The following is a 19,723-nucleotide window of genomic DNA, read 5'->3' as shown; positions in this document are numbered from 1 at the left end:
GACAGACTTTTGGCAGAATTGCTTGACCCCTTCCTGCTAGAGTGGAAGAATTCGGGCAGCAGTCGGGGCCAGGCGGGGGCGGCGGGTCCGTCCCAGGCCAAGTGGCCCGTACTGCCCAGGCTGAGCTGGCTGGTCTGTGTCTCACAGGCGCCCGGCAGGAAGAATCCCATTCAGAGCAGCTATGTTTTGGCAAAGTTACAGGCAACTGAAAGGAGTCTTACAATGGATAATGCTGGGCAGCCATAGGAGAAAGCAATGTTCCCAGCCCTGCTAGCACAAACTGCTGCATTTAAGCAACACAGTTGCACAAGGGAAATTCAGGCAATGTCAGTGCTGTGCACACAGCTTCAGGAAAGGGGGCCAAACAGTGGCTTCTGTAATGGCTCCTGTAGTTGATGGAGTGATAGCCATGAGTAGTCGATATATGTGGTGCATCATGATACATCTGTTCTGCACCGTCAGCTGTTTCACAGTGCAGCATCGTGTTTTATGTGCATCAAAATAGGAAATGTGAAGCAGTCTCAGCTAATGTACTGCTTGCTGTTGCTCTAGTTAGTGTCAAGAAAGATCTAAGGAGACAAGATTGCTCCAGGAAGTGTTCTCCTAGTGCCTGGCTGCAGCAGCACATTCAGTGCTCCCCAAAATAGCCAGCTATGGGTCAGAGCCATGAGTGGCAGGACTGAAAATGCTTCTTCTGGGAAGCCATAAGCAGCTTCTATGCTGTAAGTATTTACTGGACAAATGGGGAAGAAAGGCCAAGCAAAGAATTTAGATGAAATCTCCTGCTTTTCCCCTCTCCACATCAGTACCAGCAAGATGTTGATATTTTGGGGAAGATTGTCAGACCCTGCAAGGGAGACATCAGGGAAACAGTGCCCACTTCTACTGAGGGTCTAACTTCTCCAGCGAGAACAGATTAGTCATCGTCACTGTGCTATTAGTATTGAAAACCAGAAGCTTTTCCTACATTCATTATGCATGTTGGGGACTGTTTCAGTTCCTCTTCCAGTTGTCTCCTGTCCTGAGAATACAACACCTAAATGAGAAAATGGAAAATCTAAAAGTGACTTAGAATAATGTAAAGCAAAACTGGCATTTAGGAGGGCACAGTGTAAAAGAAAAAAGAGGTACCTGAATTCCAGATGCTGCCTTGCACACTTTTTCGCAGGGTCTGGTGCTCAACAGGCAAAACGGGTGTAACACTACTGACTTAGTACAGCTGTGCTACCTAGAAAGCTGTGTTTGTAAGGAGCTGCCCTCTTTCATCTGCAAATTTACAACTGGAGTTCTGGGTTTTGTGCCCCAGGCCTGATCTGAATACCAGAGCAGCATGTCTTTCTATGATACAGCATGGTGTGGCTGGAGACATTGGCAGCTTCAAAACCAGTTTTAAAATGGCACGTTTTATTGACATCGCCATCAATATTTTCAGTTATGCAATTGGAGGTGTTTTCTCTCTGACGGTTAATTCAGTAACCCATTTCCCAGGGTCATCTGTGCATTTTTACTCAACAGACATACACCCTCAAGTAGACTAGATTTAGGACCTTGGTCATGCTCTTGAGCTCCCCTACTCTTGCAACAACCCTCGAAAGGGACATACCAAAATCAGAAGAGCAACAAGGATAGTTTCAGATATATGGATAGCTTTCATGCAGGAAGAACCTATATAGACCGCAAAAAGAGATGACACTGAAGTGGTTAATGTAGAAATATGTGTAACTGTCAATGGTATGTACAAAATGAATAGAGAGCAATTATTCAGGACTTCTCATAACACAACAACTAGGATCACTTGATTTGGCTTCAGGTTTAAAGTGAACAAAAGGATTTTTTTTTTCAGGCAATCTATAATTAAATTGTGATGTTCATTACCATAGGTTATTTTGGAAGCTAAAAACATAAATGGATTCAGAATGGGATTAGGCACTCATGGGGAAACAAGTCTGTCGGTAGGTATTATATATGCAAATACACACACACACACCTCTGTATCATATGCATCAACAAAAACATCACTCTCTACTTTGCCTGTTTCTGTGCTTTTCCCCTATGCATCCAGAACTGGCCAACTTTGATATGACCCAGTGTGGCTATTCTGTTTTATGGCTTTATTTTTGTTTTAGCTGAAGTTTTAAGTTTGTTGTACAATGTCACAAGTTTTAGGTAGCTGGTAGTGTTGTGAGATGTATAACATATATCTTGAACTAACAGTTTTGTTGCCTCTGATGCTGGGAGTTGGAGTGGATCAAGGTGATCTAAACTGGGACCTGTTTTCCAGTACGTTAGATAAATCTGTGGTACTCAGCCTTTCTAAGTGGGTGCTGTATAGCCTAATGTGTGGCTCTGGAGTGCCTCCCTGCTCGAGCCCTCCTTGTGACTGCATTGCAGTCCATTATATGCTTGATATATGCCATTGATGCCATGTTATCAAATCTGATCAATAATGAATTTTCTGTCCAAATATGTCATTCTCAGTCCTTGATGGAACACTGTGGTGGAAAAGCATTAGTTTTTGGCAGCTGCAGGGAGCAAATGTCCCTGCTGCACAGTGGAGCATTGACGTTTGTAATAGTGCAGCTGACGGCTTGGAGTGGCAGGGGACTAAGCGTGTTACCTGGATGTTTGTGTGCAAGTGATCAGCAGCAAATCATCTTACTTTGGCAGATGTGCATACTTGCTTCACATTCATGGATTTCAGACTTAACATCTCAGTTCCTGGGTCTTCAAACTCTAGGTTCAGGCTGCTTTGTAGCTTTGGGTGCATATCACTGCTTTGGCTCCAGGTGTGTTGAGATGGTTTTCTGCAGTGTAACGGGAGAGAGAAACTTGGGGGAGTCAGAGTGCAGTTTGAAGCAAAACAATGATGAATTCACATATATGTCAAGCCCTACAACCATCCTATCCAAAGTGAAAGGTGAAAAGACCATGTTTCACTCCTTAGAGGTGAGTGAGTAAAGCAAAATAAGGAAAACTTAGACTAGTTACGCCTCTGGATGTGTTTGCACTAGAAGAATGACTAAGACGCTGACAGTCCTTATCGATGAAGCTAGCAGTGTGAAAGGTTTAGCTGGTAGGTGTTGATGGGTTGAAACGGTTCACCTCGCAGCACAGTGCAAATGTCTCCTGCTCTCCATCTCAAACTCTACTAGGAAAGAAGCTGCTTGAGCCCCTTTAGCACTGTCAGCTGCAGGGCCTTTTCTGAATAGAGGTGAACTTTTAGGGCTCGATCCAGAGACTACTCAGAAAAGAAGTCATCATCTTTTGGACTTGCCTATGCTCTTACTAGGAAAATAATGATGTTGGGGGAAGATGTCTTGGAAAAGATACTGGTTTAGGCTTCCAAGGGAAAATCAAGCAGAGAAGCTCAAACTATTTTTCAGCAAAACAACAACAAAAAATTCATTTTGGGTCGTTCTAAGACAATTTGCTTACTTCCAGACCAAATGGCTTTAGTTTAGTTTTACAGTTTAGTGTTTTTGTTTAGGCATTTCTTTTGCTGTAGATCAGCTTTTAGATGAAAAGCACATCATAAAAAAAAAAAAGTGAAATATTTTGTGCAAATTGAAATATTTTGAAAGTTTTGAATTTTGGCCAAACCCATTTGCACTGAATTCGTGAACAGTTCCGATCTCCCTGAAAGAACATTTTTTTCAGTGGCTTGGTTATTGATTTCTTCTGGTTCTGTTCTGTTGTGGAGATATGTTTCTGTGGATAGCAGCATAGTTAAATTGCTCTAGTTGCACCGGTCTGAAGCCCAGTGTATGTTACGTGTTCCTGCATTGGTCAAGTGTGAAAACAGATGTGGTCTCTGGTCAACACAGCTTTGCTAGCAAAAGCTCTGTCAACACAGTCTTCACATGAGGTGTTTTGCTCAGTGTAAACTACAGGATAGGTTGTGACAGTAGAACTGAAGCTTCATTAGTCTAAGCTGTACACGTACAAGAATGCTTCTTCTGCCTGTGCACCAAAATCCATCCAGCATTACTGGAAAAGCTCCTGGTATAAACGAAGCCCTGGAGCTCAGTTATTGGGCCCAAAATTCTCAGCTGAAATTGTGTAAAGGAAAGAAATAGGGCCGGATCCTCAACTGAGGAAAATTAGGAAGGCTTTGCTGACATTGTTAAAGCTGGTCGACTTCCACCTGCCGAGAATTTGGCCCAATATCATGACTGCGTTTATGTCCCCTGCTGCACCTTAAAATAAGGGCAGCTTTTGTTTGACTGAACCGGACTGCGTTCTAGTTGGAACAATTTCTGTCATAATCCTCTCATCTGAAGAGAGGATGTTTACCTGCTGTCAGCTCTGGAAAACAGAAAAATTGAGAGGTGCTGCTCTGAGGAAGAATCATCCAGATGGATTCAGGCCTAAGCTCAGGTCAAAAGGGGTGCAGGTCCCAGATGAGCAGCAATGCAACCCTTAAAGAAGGTAGATCCTTGATTTAAGAGTCTTCTGGGAACCTGCACTGTTTCTGTCTCCTCGTTCTCTTTCACGAAAGAGAAATGTGGTGAAGTACTTCTGTCTCAGCCTCCCAACCAATGGAGGGAAGCGAAAACACAAATATTGCCGTATAGTGCCTTGACACTTCAGCCTGACTGTAGCCTAGAATTCAGCTTCCATTAGAAGCCAGGGAATTGCCAAGGCATAAGTAATGCACTTCAATTAGCTCGACAAGATGATCAGGACTCTGTTTACCAATGTGGCTTGGAGCAATGCTCGCAACACCCAGGGAAGCAGGAAGAAATTGTAATTAAAGGCGGCTTTGAAATTCAGTATGTGGCTGATTTGCATTTTACCATTTATTCTTCTCTTTCCCCCTTGCCCCTATAAAAGCCTGGGGAGGTTTGAGTGGCGAGGCTGGCATCGCTGTGTTACATTATGTATGCTTGAGGGACTGTGTAGTGGCAATTGTGTAATGAGGATGAAAATCAGAGCTCACTTTGGGGAGAAAAAAGCCTTTCTCTTAACTGCTGCCTGCAGCTTTCATCCTCTTGATTGCACACGTGGGGCATGGTTGTGGCTCTCCGTTACTGGTGGTGCTGGAGGACACAGTGAGCGGCTGTGTGCTCCTGGAGGGTTTTTCTCTGGTACTGCAGGACGAAGATACCCCACAGAACCTGGTGCTGCTTGCTTACATTGCATGTGTGTCTCTGATGTCTGTTCAGCTCCCATGTCCCTGTCCTCATCTGAATCTTCATTATTGTGTTTGGGAGGAGAGCACAGATGCCTGTGCTAGACATCTTTCTGCTAGGAGGACGAGGAGCAAGACTGCACCTATTTCCGGTGCTGAGGAAATAAGCAAAAGCTCCTTTCCTGCTCTCAACTCCTGAAGGGTTTACTATGATTTACCCTATCCTGTTTTATGCTGCGTGTCATTAAAAGCCATGCTTTGCGCTCAGTTCTAGCAGTAAAAATGTGTCACTGAATAAGTTAGTTGTATCGGTATCTCTTAACAAAGCACTGTAGATTTATGACATTGTCCCTTTCTGCTTTCATAGTGCCATAGATATGCTTCTGTCCCCATTTTGATTTAGGTACCAACATAATTTCATTTATGCAACATGTAGTAAGGCCATGGGGCCTCCCAGCCAGAGCTCTGACCTTTGTGCAAAGGTTCCTGGGCCTGCAAGCCAGCCCATGCCCTTGGGCAGAGTCTGAAGAGAGGCTCACAGGCCCCTTGGTGTTTACATCACATCCCCTTGGGAGGAGTCAACTCTGCTGCAGAGTTAACTCCCATTCTTACTCAAGGTCATCTCAAATTGTATACAGACAAGAGAGCAACATTTATGTTACAAACCTATGATACTTCCAGCCCACTGTGCGGGCCTGCCTTCAATTGTGGGGTCTGCACTAAGTGCCATGGTGACGAGCCTGCTTTTCACCAAGGAACGTATTTCTCATAAATCCCCTAGAAGCAGTGATACAGAGGTAGGGGTTACTGCAGTTTGGAGAACCATGGGACTTGCCCTCAAATGATGGAGTTGCAGTAACTTGAGGATGCTGGACACTGTGGCCAGGACATGAGCTGGACTAATCTAGGCTGAGATCCTGAGTGAGGAGGGGAAGAAGCCTTTCTCAGTCAGGCATATTGACAAGGGAGCCTGAACCAAAATCTTGGGTCTTGACCATTCAGAAAATCTGAATCTACCCTCTTGGAGCTTTTCCTTTATGAAGGCTATTTCAGTGTCTCAGACTCCTTGCCCAGATGGAAGAAACATTGAGGTCTGAATTCCCATGCTGTGTCTCATGCATGTTTTTCTCCCATTAAATACTCTAATTCTGAGAACCATGATTATGTAAAATAATTTTCATTAATAAAAAGTTGTTTTTACTGCTTGTGGATTTAAAATAAAGCTAGGAAGCAGGATCTGTAAAGCCTCAGAAACCAGAAGATAGATAGATAATGAAAAATTCCTGTAGATTTGTAGCCAGTCTCATGACTTTGGGGAGCTGATTCAAGATTTGTGAATGCCTGGGGTGGCAATGATTCAGAAGCTAGATTCTGTGCAGAGCTGATTGGCAAACTAAAGTTTCTGTTACTTTAGAAACATATCATTTAAAAAATGAATCAAGATAAAAATGCCTTCTGGAAACTTTGTGGACTTTACACTATGTCTTAATCTTTTGTATCAAAGGATCTTTCAACACATCACCCCCTTCAGCCTAGGAAGCCCTGGTGAGCAGAATAAAGAAATACAGAGATGTACTAGGGAAATGGTGTCTACTTTTCCTTTTTTTTTCTTTCCCTCCTTTTTAAACTTCAAGAAAAAAGGCCAAATTCTGTAGTCCTCATGCAGGGAAATTCCTAACAATTTCAGTGGGAGACTTGGCTCAGTGAGAAATGCAGGAGACGGGCCAAAGTTTGCATTCTGATTTTTAGGAAGTTAGTATCGCATGTTCGTACGCTAAAGCCACAGGGCTTTGCAAAGGTGGCTGGTGGAGCAATGAAATCCCTCTGTAACTTAGTGGACTTTTGGCATTAATTTCTGCAAATCCCAGCCTTTGTGTCTGGCAAATCCTTTCTTCATTGGAACATATTTTCTTGAGCGTGACTTTAGGAACAGAGCCAGTGCTGCATGAATATACCCATAGTGCAGGCATAAACTTTGCAGCCCTTAAAACACACTCGTGCTGTGGGATGCGTGAAGGGTCTTAGTGGTTCTGCAACTGAATCATGCCTAGCTCATCAGTGAGTGCCTTGATTTAATGGAGCCCTGGTATGTTAATATTACCACTGCAAAAAGAAAGCTGTAAAGTTATAGGCAGCTGTGCTAACTAGCTACAAGCATTTCAAAGCCCAGGCATGAGCTCTGCTTGGCTATCCTGGCCATAATTAATGATGGCAAGTACACTGGAAAAATAATTATTGTGCTTGCTTTTAGAGACAATTGCTTGCTCAAGGCAAGTGAGGGGGTGAGATTTATGTGGCTATAGTAAGGGATATGTAGATGGCATCTTCCCAGAGGAATTTTGTAGCCATGGGATCATTTTAATTGACCTGAAATTCCTTTGTTCTGTAGATTCAATTTTTGTATGTGGTCACAGACTAAAATGACTCTACTTGTTTTAGCACAGGCTGAGTTTTAAACAGCTGAAAGGAGAAAAGACCCCTCTCATCAGCCCAGTTAGCAAAAGACAGAAATGACTTGCTGACCACTTTGCACAGTGAGAAATCTGTGCGAACGGGTACCCTGAGTGCATGCTCCTTCCCTCTGACAAAATGCAGGCTGGAGGTATGGTGGCAGGCTGGGGCAAGCCTTACTGCGGTCAGCCGGGATCCCCCCTGTGCCCGGGCTCACATAGTACAGCGGCTTTTGCCCAGGATGTGGCCATTATCCCTGTACTCTGACAGGCGCCCGCTCATTTACCACGTTGGGCTGCAGAGGCTCGGTCCACTTCCAGCCTCGGTCTCGGAGGCTGGGGAGGGAACGCCTGCTCCTCTGTCCCGGCCACCCTCGAGGCAGCGTGTTGCTGGGTGATGGAGGGCAGCCGCTCCACCCCCCGCTCCTCCTCCTTCCCCACCCGTCCCTGGCATCCCTTGTGCTGGAGAGCTATGAGATGCACGTAATCTTATCGCACAAGCAGTTATCAAATGTTAAAACAATAAGGTAGAGTCTCCCTGCCTTTTCTTGAATTTTATGTTAACTTTGCTCAGGTGGGAAATAACAGCAGAAAGCCCCCCAAGGCTGTAATTCAGTGGAAAATTCCAGCATGTGACCACAACTAACTGCCTTTAATAGAAAGCAGCAGTTTTCATGTCTGTTGTCGGTCACTTCTCTGTTCCTCTAAGGCAGTGAAAGCCACAGTAGAGAGAAAAGGAACCAGAAATCTATATGCTGATCAATTATGTACATTCAGAAAATCCTCACTCCATCATGTACTCTATTTTATCTTGTGATGATTGTAAGCCCTTTCTCCAGTTCCCATCTGTAAATGGGGGAGATGGTGCTTGCTTTCTTGGCAAAGCATTTTGAAACCCGATGCTGAAACTTATTACAGAAGATTCAGTATTAAGAGTCTTGCGTGCTTTTCTCTGCTTTAGTCAGTCTGCTAGTGACAGCAAAGCTTGTGTGCCGGGTGCATGCTGCAGTCAGTTTCCATTTGTGAAATGGGGTCTGAAGTTGGAGGGTTTGGGGCTAACAGAGAACAGGCTTGATGAGTCTATACTCATGCATCTTTGGAGTGATGATATATAGTAGAAAGATACTTAGATTTTGTGCAGTCCCACTTATCTAGTCCTTTCTAAAAGTATTATTAAAGGAAACAGACTTTACACTGAGTGAATGATAGGTTTGGGGGCTTGGATCCAAATCGGTCTATTTTTGGTGTCTGCAGATTCATCAAGATATTCTCACCTGATCTCTGTCCTTTCAGAGAGCTGATTAAGCAGAGCTGTGCCAGAGCAGCAGAAACACCAGAGGGTGAAGATTAAGCAGTTCCTCTGTCATAAGGAGGCAAAGCCTTAGGGTCCCTCAAAGCAGGTTGTGGCAATAGTGGTGGGGAGTGGAACAGAAAGAGCCTGTATTCTATCGCCCTGCGTTAGAGACACAGATGTTTGTTTGCATGTGTCCAAAGTTCTCCTGGAAATCGCAAGCCTAGGAGAAGGGCAACCTCTGCTTTTAGCTCCAGGGGCAGAGGGAGCTGGAAATGAAGCAGAATATAGGGACTGGAGCTAAAAGCAGTAGGTCTGTGTGCAGGGTCACCAGCGGGCCAGATTCTTAGGCAGCTGGAAGGGCTTGCTGCATTGGTCTGTTTGACACTGTGTTAAACCGGCAGAGAAAGGAATTCCTTTGTGGTGCAGTGGTTTTACTGGGTATTTTTTGAAACTTACTGTGAGCAGAAACGGCAGACTTACTTCAGCAGAAACTCCAGCCTGGTGCGTCATTGTGTGGGGAGCATGTCTGTTCGCAAAGGGGCGAAGAGGAAGCTAAGGAATGAGGGGAAGTTCCAGAGGCTGTTTGGGCTTTATATCCTTCCCTGTGTCCTGCACAGGGGCAGCAGGGAGGAAGAGGTGACACGAGGTTCAGGGATGAACACTGTGAAGAAGCTGCCTAGTTTCTCCTTCAAAATAACTATATTCTAGTGTAGATGCTTGTTTGGGGGTTTTTATGGAAGGAAAAAGTGGTGGTGCAATGCCCCCCAAATGTTTCTAGCTGTCCATGGAAAGATTTACCTGGCCATAATTGTGTTACATTTGGGAGAGAGTTTGTCTCGTCTTAGAAAAGACATAGGATTAGGATCCAGCATTGCTTCCAAATTAAATATAGCATAGACAGACTTTAATAGGATTCCTTCCCTACTCACGCATCATGGTGTCCCCCAGTCTGTGTGAGAGATGCATGCTACGGTTACATATAGCCTGGTTGTCAATGACATAGATGTAATAGGATGTACATTAATATGTGCAGGATTTTTCATCTTCTCAAGCAGCAGGTTTGGGGCTATCCAGTGGCAGGGCAGTAACTAGCTTGGTCCCCTGTTCAAAGATTATGTGAACTTTCCAAGTCTCACCCTCAGCCTGCTATCTGTGATGCTGTCTCACAAGGACTCTTTCTTCACCTCTTTCCTTCCTAACGTTCCTCTTTACTCCATATTCTGTTTAAGTACCGTTTAGCTCAAAGAAGTTAACACAAGTAAGTCAAACGTTAGCTTAGCTTGAAGTTTGCTATGGAAGAGTTGCTTGTGTGTCTGAAAACTTGTCAGTTGATTTCCCAACTGTATCACTTGTCTAATAAACTGTTTGTTCGGTAAGGTGGTACAGATGCAGCAGCAATGGCATCCTATTGAGCATGACAGGATTTGTAAAGACTATAGTATGGTAAAGTTTTTAGATTGCTCGTGGAATGGACTTTCCTTGAGTATGAAACCTGGTTTTCTTAAATATTTGTGTGTTGGAAACAAATGGTTCAGGGAAAATCTCAGTTACTAGCTCTCTACTTTGTGGACAATTATACAGTCTTTATCATAGAGTTTAAGAATAGCAGTAGTGTCAGATCTTTTGCTGGTCTAGATAGCTGACTTCAAATCCAATCAGTTATGCAATAAGTTAGCAATGTTCTCCCTTACCTCTACAGGTAACTGGTTTACTTGCACATCAACGCAGTCATGACTCACTAGTATCACAAAGAGTGCAAGCAGTAAAAGCCAAGAGCAGAAACACCTGTGGGAACACTAAACCTTTGCTTTTACATAATTTCCATGACAAGTCTATAAGCTCTTAAAAGAGTGAGTTCCATCTTCTAGTCATTATGTATAGGAAGACTTGAGGCATGGAGAAGCTGAAATGATGTGCCCAAGACTACATAGCCAAATTTCCAGAACTGTCCCTTGCAATCCAAGGTTCAAAGTGGAAGGGATTGCATGCCCAAGTGATACACTGCAGTTGGGTGAATTAGAGGTAGTGACTGGGAGTAGGTCTGACATGGATAAATTTACATGTACCTGATTAAATGTACCATCTAAATTTTATGAAAGTAGAAAGGGGATCAAGTCAATACCAAACTGCCCAAAGTTCTCCAGAGAGAGAGCAGAAATGACAAGAATAAGGCTGAATTTCCAGATCTCATCATCTTGGCTGACTAAAACCAAAAGATTTCTAGGTGGCCTTTGGTCTTAAAGGCAGCATTTTTGACACTCTGGGGAAAATAACTAGCCATAGTCATGCAGTGCAAAGCCCGTGGAGTTGCACATTGGTTCTCTTACTTCCCACTGCCCAGGACCCTCAAAGATCTTTATAAAAAAATTCATAGTATGCCAGTGAGATATGGCAGTATTGTCACCCCATCTGAAAGACAGGGAAACTGAGGTATAGTGTACTGGGGTGAGAGGGAGCCAACTTTCAAAACTATCTGGAATCAAAATCTCCTGATGAATTCTTTAACTGCTTAACAAGGCATCCTTTTTCAGAAGTGCGTAAGAACAAAATCAGGGGATAGCCCAGTGGTAAGACATGGGAGGCTTATAGTGATACACTTCCCACTCTAGACAAGAACTGGTTAATAGAGTCAGTTTTTTACGTTTTTCAGACCTGATGGGTTTTCTTCTTTTCTTTTCAACATATTGCTAGTTGCTGTAGCAGCTGAGTAATGCAGAAGTTCTGCCTGAAAAAATGCTTCCTCCTTATATGATACTGTACATATTGTCATGGAAATTGTCCTCATTTCCCCCGAGCACACTTTAAATAACTCGAACAGCAGTGCTAATGAGCAGAAAGATATCTGCAATCCCCACCGTGCAACTTGACATACTTTATCCGACTCTGAATTCCCCTTGCTCATCATTGAGCATTTTAAAGATCTGGTATAATAATTTGCTTTCTCTCTTTGGTCCATTCATTTTGCTCTTAGCACTTGGTAATAAAAGGTCAGCTTTGGCTGAAACCTTAGTATTGCAGCTATGCCGTTTTTTACTGCCAAATATCTTAAGAAAAGCAAGTGTCTCCGAAAGGGTAAGTCATTGTATTTTTGGTGTGTTTAATGTTGTCTGTTTTACTTTAAATCACAGTAAAGGATTTATTTTGAATTAACAAGCAGTGGGAAGGGATCTATTCATACTGCCAGTCGGTTAGCACAGGGGGTTTTATTATGCTGTGTGCATTTTTGGTTCAAGATACAGTGTATGTTATTATCTTGCATTTTACATTCAGCAAAGCCGACTAAGCGAGAGAATGTTTAACCCTTTAAATATGGAGCATATGTTTTGTACATGGGTGGAATTGCTAATGCAGAACAAAACGGCAACAGAACCTCTGTGTGTATTTATTTTTCTGCATGAGTTAGGTGGGCAGCTGGGTAATGCTCTAGTATTTTTGTTTGTGCTGATAATTTTTTAAATTCTGTGTTGAGATGATAACTTAAAACAAACAATACCGTGTGAAGAAAGGCATGTTTCCTCTTAGCATCTTTCCTGTGCAAGAGGACTAGAGTGCATGATTCCACATAGATTTTTAGCTAGCTCTTGTGATGTTTGCTTTGAGAATGGTTGTGTGGGCTTTTCCTGGCAATGTAATTGTTCTACCTCCAGATAAATATAAAACCATTCATGAGAGCAGCTTGCTTCTTGCGTTATAAAAATTAACGTTGCTGTAAACTCCTAATAGAGAAACACATTAAAAACACATTCCTTGTATTTTTCTTGCTCCATTGCTTGTGTCTTTATTGTGACATTTGTTATCTAGCCAGCGGTCCAGATGTGGCTTTTGCATAGAAGAGAATGGCAGTGATTTCTTGTAGCTGGGACCTGCATAAATTCCAGGGGATCTGTGAGGGATCTGACTTGCTTACCTAGCTAAACATTTATATCATGCATTTCTCTAATTCTTCACTTGAATATAAATTGTTTCTAGGGCACATCTAGAAGGTGGAATTGTAGGTTTTCATTGGAGGTTTAAAGTTGAAGAAAGCATATTGAACAAATGCAAATTTGCTTTCTTTAAACTAAATCTGTTTCCTACTGGGTTCTATTTAGAGGAGGATCGCACAGCAAGAGCTGACAGTTGTGATGTGAGAATTGAGTCAGGCTCACCCATGGCAAAGTGTGTGTGCGTGTACACAGATTTACAAAATCATCCAGGAAGTTTAAAGAATAGAATCATGTCAAGAAAGTTTGTATCAGAAAGAAGGAGAAAAGATTGAGATTGATTCCTAACTTGCTCTTGTTTTTTAGTTTTGTTGTCTCTGTGTACATATGCCACTCTGTAAGGGGCCATAGGATAATTTTTGCTCCCCTCTTTCAGCTCATCTGCTGAGGGCACCTGGCTGACCAGTATTTCCTTCCCTTATTGCATGGGTCAGAGTAGGAATGTCCCTCTAGACAGATGCTGATTAAAGGTGCCTGCCTTACCTGCATATGAGGCAGGCACTGTGGGAAAGGGCTGATTCTGCAGCCGGGAAAGGTAGAGACTGCTCTGGCAGGTGCACCTGAAGATGGATCTGCTCAGCCTAGTGCCCTGACGGCTGCTGGGAGAGCAGGGTGTGTGCGTTCTGCTGAGCGCCTGCCGGTTTGCTGGGAGATGCTGCCTGCCTCTCCACGGTAAGACGTTGTGATTTATTAGAGACATAGTGATCCCTTTAGGCTTGGAGCCCAGCTTCAGACATCCAGCTTTAATCTGTCACAGTTTGAGGCTGGGGAGGAATTGCTCACTGCTCAATCTCTTGCCCAGTCAGCTGGTCTGCATCGCTGCTGTGCTGCGACTTGGCATTCCCGTCCTCGGTCGCAGAAGCCATGCTGGTGGGAGAGAAGCATAAGCCTCAGGAAGCAGCTGGTGGGGTGTGAGCTGTGGCTGTAGGTCTAGCCCTGGTGGTGCTGCTTGCATCGGCAGCCGTCGCCAGTGCCACAGTGCAGCAGCTGTGTTTTGACTAGTCCTGGAGCTCAGTCTTGGCGGAAAGGCTTGCATGCGTATGAAGAAAGTGAAGAGCAGGGAACAGTAGTTTGGTGCCCAGCCTATGCAAGGAAGAGGGGGTGAAGAAGTGGCCGCTTTTAAACCAGAATCAACATGGCCATAATCTGGGCCTTTAGAGATGGCCAAGTCAAGCTCAGCTAAAAGCAACCTGTATATGTTCTCAGTGAGCCTCTACCAGCATGGAAATCTTCAGCTAGCTGAACACCCCAATAGCTTTTCCCTAAGAGCATCTCACTGTTTCCTTGGCCATCGAGGGCAGAGCTCGTTGCTTCTCTGATCCTGTTTCTGCCAAAGACTTTCTGACCTGTGAAATCTGGTAAGCTGTTCAGAATACCTCCTAGTCCAGGCATGGCGGTCTTAGCAGGGCTGGGGCCTGGCTATGTTCATGTGCCCGTGTGGCTCTGGGCTAACCCTCCTCTCCTTGCTTCTGGGACAGGGAAGTGCCAAAGTGTAAGGGAGAACTGATGTTCCCAGGCAGGAAATGCTGAGGTAGTTGGGTGTCTCTGTGAACCGTTCAGCATTAGTCTGTCACTAATGTTGCTTCGAAGAGGCTGAACTCCTGCCAATTTCTGAGTTGCTTTACATCCAGTTACTTGAGGCAGTCCCTTCTAGCTCCCCTCCAGAAAGCTCTTCGTTTGCAGAGTTTTTACTGGGATCTGAGTAAGGAGGTTTCCATTCTTCCCTATAAGTAAATGCAGTTGTTAAAAGGCATTAAATGAATTTAAAGTGCCCTGGGCTTGGCATCAAATGTGTGGTTGCATAAAAGCCATAGTAGCCACAGGCTCCATTGGGTCTGTGCTTGCTGTTCTCCATGCCTCTGGACAGAGAAGGAGCAAGCCAGCAAAAGAGCAGTGGTGTCTCTGTATTATCTCCTTCCCACAGCTTCAAAGGGCCTAGGGACAGAAGCTGGGCTGTGGACAAGTTGAGGGCCAGTAACGTTGGTCATGTGGGAAAGAGAAGTCCCCAATTAACACTCTTGATTCAGCCTTAATGAGGGAACTTGCCCAGATCAATACAGGCAGTGGGCAGCAGAGCTAGCAACTGGGACCCAGTTCTCCAAAATCTTACAGCCTGAAGTCCCAGCCAGCGCAGGGTTTCACCTCTTAGCCGTTTGGGCAGTTTAGTTCTGAGTCATATCTGAAGATTGTTTCTCCCCAAGTGAGCTCTATTCTCACCATCCTTCACTTTATCCCCTCCCCGACAACCAGAGCAGGCTGGGATGCTTTTTTGATTATTTCTCCATTTTTAGGATGCCTGAGAGAGCTTTCAGGCACCCCTGGAATAAAACAGACAAGCCAGAGTGTGATGTTCTCCCCTGCCGTGTATCTTCTGCTTTGCAAGCAGTTGTGCCAGAGGGGGTTTCCCGCAGGTCTCATTCAGTGATGCATGCTTAGCCCACTCTGTGAGCCCCTGGTGAAACCCACAGCAATGACTGATTCTGGAAAGACACGGGTAAGGGCTCCCTTACTTCCCCTATCACCAGTTTTTAAGAACCATCAAATTTGTAACAGTTATCCCCCTCTCCTCCCCTAAAATAAGACATCAAAACCATGGAAAACATTTGTTACCCTCTCCAGCCTGTCGTTAAAACCCACTGTTTTCTCATATGGCCTCCTACAATAATGTTTCTGTCTTCCCTTGGCTATTCCCTGAGCAGTGGCTCAGCAGTACTCAAAACTGGGCTGTAAAATGTCATGCAGTCAGAATTGTTTCTAATCTGGTAAGTCAGCATTGATTTTTCACCTGCCCCTTGATTTCTGGAGGGTGGGGGGAACAGGGACATGAGTTTTCGGCTCCTGTAAAGCCTTTTCCTTTTTAAATCAAGAAAAATTAATAATGCATTTTTTATTGCTAAGTGGTCCTTACTTGGCTGCAGCTGTAGATTTACGGGACTTCAAAGCTGGATGATTAAGGAGCAGTTTCAGTTTGCAGGCAGACAAGCCAAACAATCTCAGCTTCAAAGGAGGGGGTGGCGTTTAATGCTGTGGGCTCGCTCTTTGTGTTCAGCGAACAAGCGGGGCTGCTGGGGAAAACGCCATGTGCAGCAGACAAGTGATGTGGCTGCCGCTCCCGGGAGGGAGTCTGTTCACGGCTGCCCACGGAGAGCGGCACCCACCCAGTAACCCCAGGTCCCCCGTGGCTGCTGATAACGTGCATTTTGCATGATACTGAGCTCCAAGCCTTTCCCTCTGTGCTCCCTCTTGTCTGTGCCTGGTTGCTTCCCTGCCCTGCCGCGCTCCCGGGGTGGTTTTACCCTCATTAGGGAAGGTGAGAGGGGCTGGCTCAGAGAAAGGGGGTGCCCCCTCCGGACAGTACTGTGGCTTGAGGGGAATAGGGGCCAGGACTGGAGGTGGGGGGAACTCCGCATTTATGGCGGTCACTTTGAAAAAAGAGCCCTGGTGATTTTGCTGTTACGTTAATACTTTGTCCAGTCATCTGTATATCACCAGATCATTCTGGTAGGCCTGGTGGGGTGGAAGAGGAACTGAAGAGCTCCATTGCTCATGGGGTCCTGGGATTTGTGGTGTTGTGGCTTTACTTCCCACTCTAGAGCCCTGGCTGTGTGAAACGACCCTTTCTGTTTCATTAGGCTCCTTCTCCTTAAGTTCCTAGTGGATGCCCTAGTAGAGAGGACAAAAGCCTTACAGTGAGCCAAGAAAGGAGGCTGGATAACTATGTTACTTCTTGAACCACTGAGGGTATTATTTTCTAGGACTGTTTTCCCCACTAGAAATCAGTCTTAAAAACCCTACAGATTAACTCATTCCATACCTTTGGGATGCAGCAAGGGGCGCAAACATGCTGCAGCGATGTATTTGGGATTACAGCAAGGAGTTTTGGTAGAGGATGAGCCTGCAGGCAGCCTAGGTCCTGGCTATGCAGTCGGCTTCCTAGAGCAGTCGAAGCCTCCAGGAAGCGGCGTGCTGGGCTCCATGGGCCTGCAGATAGGAAAGGAGTTGGCAGGGCACCACAGAGATGTGTCTGTCATTCAGCAAATGACTTCCGGAGCCATGTGGCTCTGGTGCAAACCTCCTTCATCAGTGTTGTTAAAATCTGAGTGGAATTGGGGCATTATCCAACCAGTATCTAGGCTTTTGTGGGATCCAGGCCACTCTTTCCACAGGGCTCCGGGGCTCGGCTGCCAGAGAGGCCGGCACTGCCAAGAAGCATAGTGCTTGAGAGGCAGAGTTGGCCAACACACTACTGTGCTTCTCAATGAGCCATGCGTATGTTGCTGAGAGAAAGCGGTGACTTCAACTCAGGAGTTAAAGCTCTCCAAGTGGAGGAGGAGCCAGGCAAGCACTGGGAGTGCTGAATGAAGGAGCAGCTTTTCAAGACACAATGCCCTCTCCCAGTTTCTAATGCAATTTTCCCATTTCCAGCGCACTGCTTTGGTGAGTAAGTGGCCCGCTTTCGATCCTGTGCTGCAGGAGCAACCTTCGTGCTGTTCAGCTTGTTCTGTCTCATTCCTCACATTATACGTTCTAGGACTGGCACTGCCTTTGCAGCTATACACAACAAACCTTCCAGTGTTTCTAGCTTCATGAGAATCAGTGGTGTTTGATTAAACCAGGGTGCCTGGATGATACAGGTCTTGTTTTAATTCTTGACTGTGCTAGTCATTTGCCAATATCATACTGGAAATCATGCAGTGTCTCTGTACCTCAGTTCCCCATTGGTATGTAGGAATTTCTCACTAGAATTTGAAGCCTATTTTTTTTTTTAACACAGAGAAAGCATTTTCCCAGTTATGCACTCTATAACCTTGGCAAGGCATTTTAACTTCTCTGTGCCTGTTTGTTCTTGTTTAAAACTGAAACACTAATGTTTAGTTTTAAGTGACTAGAATATTTCAGCAATGCCACATCTCTATGATTTCTTTTCATTTATTTGTTATTAGCTAAAGCATAAACTGAAATTCCTTTCAGTTGCATATCCTTGTCATAAGATTCTTTGCAATCATCGTGGTGTTAGTGTTTCTTATCTGAAAAGGGCAGTCTAAGCTGTGTTGGATATTTTTAATTGAACAGAGAAGTATCAAAATTGAGTTGGATGAAGCTGAGTCTTAGCATAAGGCGTGCAGCGTGAAGAGCTATTTTTACTGTCTACCTCCTCCTGAGTCAGGCTTCACTCATCTTAAGACTTTAACATGGAGAGGGCTAGAACATCTGCAAACAGGAACACTTAAGGCTCAAAGATATTTGGCTGTGCATATGTGTATATATATGTATATGCATGCAAGCTCTTAATAATCATTTTTATCTAAGGCTTTCATGCTTAGGTGCCCAGCTCATCTAAGTTAAATTAAACAAGGGTAAAGTATTGAATCTCCTCTCTGGAAGGGTGGAGGAGCTATCTGTTTGGCAAGCACTTGGAGATTGGCTTCAGAAACGAAAGATCAAGTTCCCTCTAAGAAGAGGGGCATCTGCATTGTAAGGCAGTGACCAGACTGACAAGGCAATAGTTTGCTGCTATCTGCACGTTCTTGTTCTCACATTGTGGACCATTTAAATAAAAGTAATAGTAAAAGGCGGCCTATCATGCCTTTAATGCAAGGCCAGTACAACCATCTGCAGTCACAAGCTGTGCTAGCTTTTAGCTCTGTTATTTTTCCTCCTCGTTTTAGGTTTGTATGCTCTGTTAGGGACTTTCAAGCTTACCTAATCACTCTCTATAAAAGATGCAGGAGGGAGGAGGAAGCAGTTGGCATCTTCCCCCTTATCCCCTCTGTTCCCTGATTTGGGGTTTGGACAAATCATAAAACCATCAGTGATTTTCTTTCCAGCCTTGCAAACCATTAACCTGAATGGTTCTTTCATTTCCAAGCCTTGTCCTCTTGCTCCCTGCATACCACAGCTTCTCTGCAGATACATAATTCATTATCTGGAAAGCCAGTCTTTTAATGTAATATTAAATAGGCAGCATCTCAGCAGGTGTCCCCAAGGTAAGAAAGGCAGCATAATGCTGGCAGCAGCTGCTGGCTTCAGGCTTGTAGAGATTTTTCTTTGTTTTGAAACAGAAGCTGGAAGGCTTTTTAATATACCACATCATTGGCTGAGCAGATTCTGGTCTACTGGCTGCTATCCTGCCTTTGACCGTGAAGACAAAAATTCTTGTAACACATGCTGTCTGTGATGGCTGCAGTCAGTTCTGTGCTGTCAGAAGGGAGTGGGTTGAGCAGAGGGAGGGGGCTCACAAGGAAGATGGACTGTTTCCTACTCTAACTTTTCTCAGTGGACCAGCTGCGCCAAATGTATCTGTGGGACAGGCCCACCGACATCAGCATTTTCAAAATAGGCTTTCCGTGCCTATAAACATAAAAATACTTGAATACATTGCCTATATAGAGCATTCCAAGCAATGCAGCTGGTATTGCACCAGCCTAACCAAGTGCTAGATCTTCATGGCCTGGTTAGATCTAATTTGTGTAATTGATGTCACACTGGCAAAAGCACTCAGACTGGCAACCCTATGACAATTTGCAATGAGCAAGGCTTTAGAGTTCTCTTTAGAGTCTCTTTAGAGAAAAGAACTTTATCTTTTTCTTCATTTGGATGTCATAAAATATACAGATGTCTGGATTTACCCAGAATCTGGGGGTCCTAAACTGGCATGTGTAACTGCGCATGGAAAACCTGCTGCTTTTGCCTAGTACTTGAATCTAAAATTAGGGAAAGTTCAGTCTCTGATTTATATGGCTTCCAGGTTCTGCACTGAGATTTTCCATAAAGATTCAGCACTGAGACTTTCCAAGAGGTAATAGTTCTTGCTCTAGAGATAACTTCAGTCTAGTTACAGAGTTTGGCATGGCAGTGTGAGCAT

At 44.5% G+C, this 19,723-nt stretch overlaps 1 protein-coding gene across 2 annotated transcripts in view; it reads left to right on the top strand.

The window, feature by feature from the left end:
- Nucleotides 1-11,682: 11,682 nt before the first annotated feature.
- LOC112989233 (rho GTPase-activating protein 22) overlaps nt 11,683-19,723 on the top strand; it is a 64,528-nt gene continuing 56,487 nt past the window's right edge. The window contains exon 1 of one of the 2 annotated variants that reach the window (XM_026110233.2): nt 11,683-11,947. In XM_026110233.2, the coding sequence (XP_025966018.1) occupies nt 11,896-11,947 (52 nt within the window). In that variant the 5' untranslated portion in view covers nt 11,683-11,895. The remainder of the gene's footprint in view (nt 11,948-19,723) is intronic. The other variant, XM_026110236.2, reaches the window with a different exon arrangement.

This window comes from Dromaius novaehollandiae, chromosome 6 (assembly GCF_036370855.1).
Source record: "Dromaius novaehollandiae isolate bDroNov1 chromosome 6, bDroNov1.hap1, whole genome shotgun sequence".
Classification (NCBI taxonomy): Eukaryota; Metazoa; Chordata; class Aves; order Casuariiformes; family Dromaiidae; genus Dromaius; species Dromaius novaehollandiae.
The sequence above is the reverse complement of the archived record's forward strand: the minus strand, read 5'-3'. Positions and strand labels throughout refer to the sequence as shown.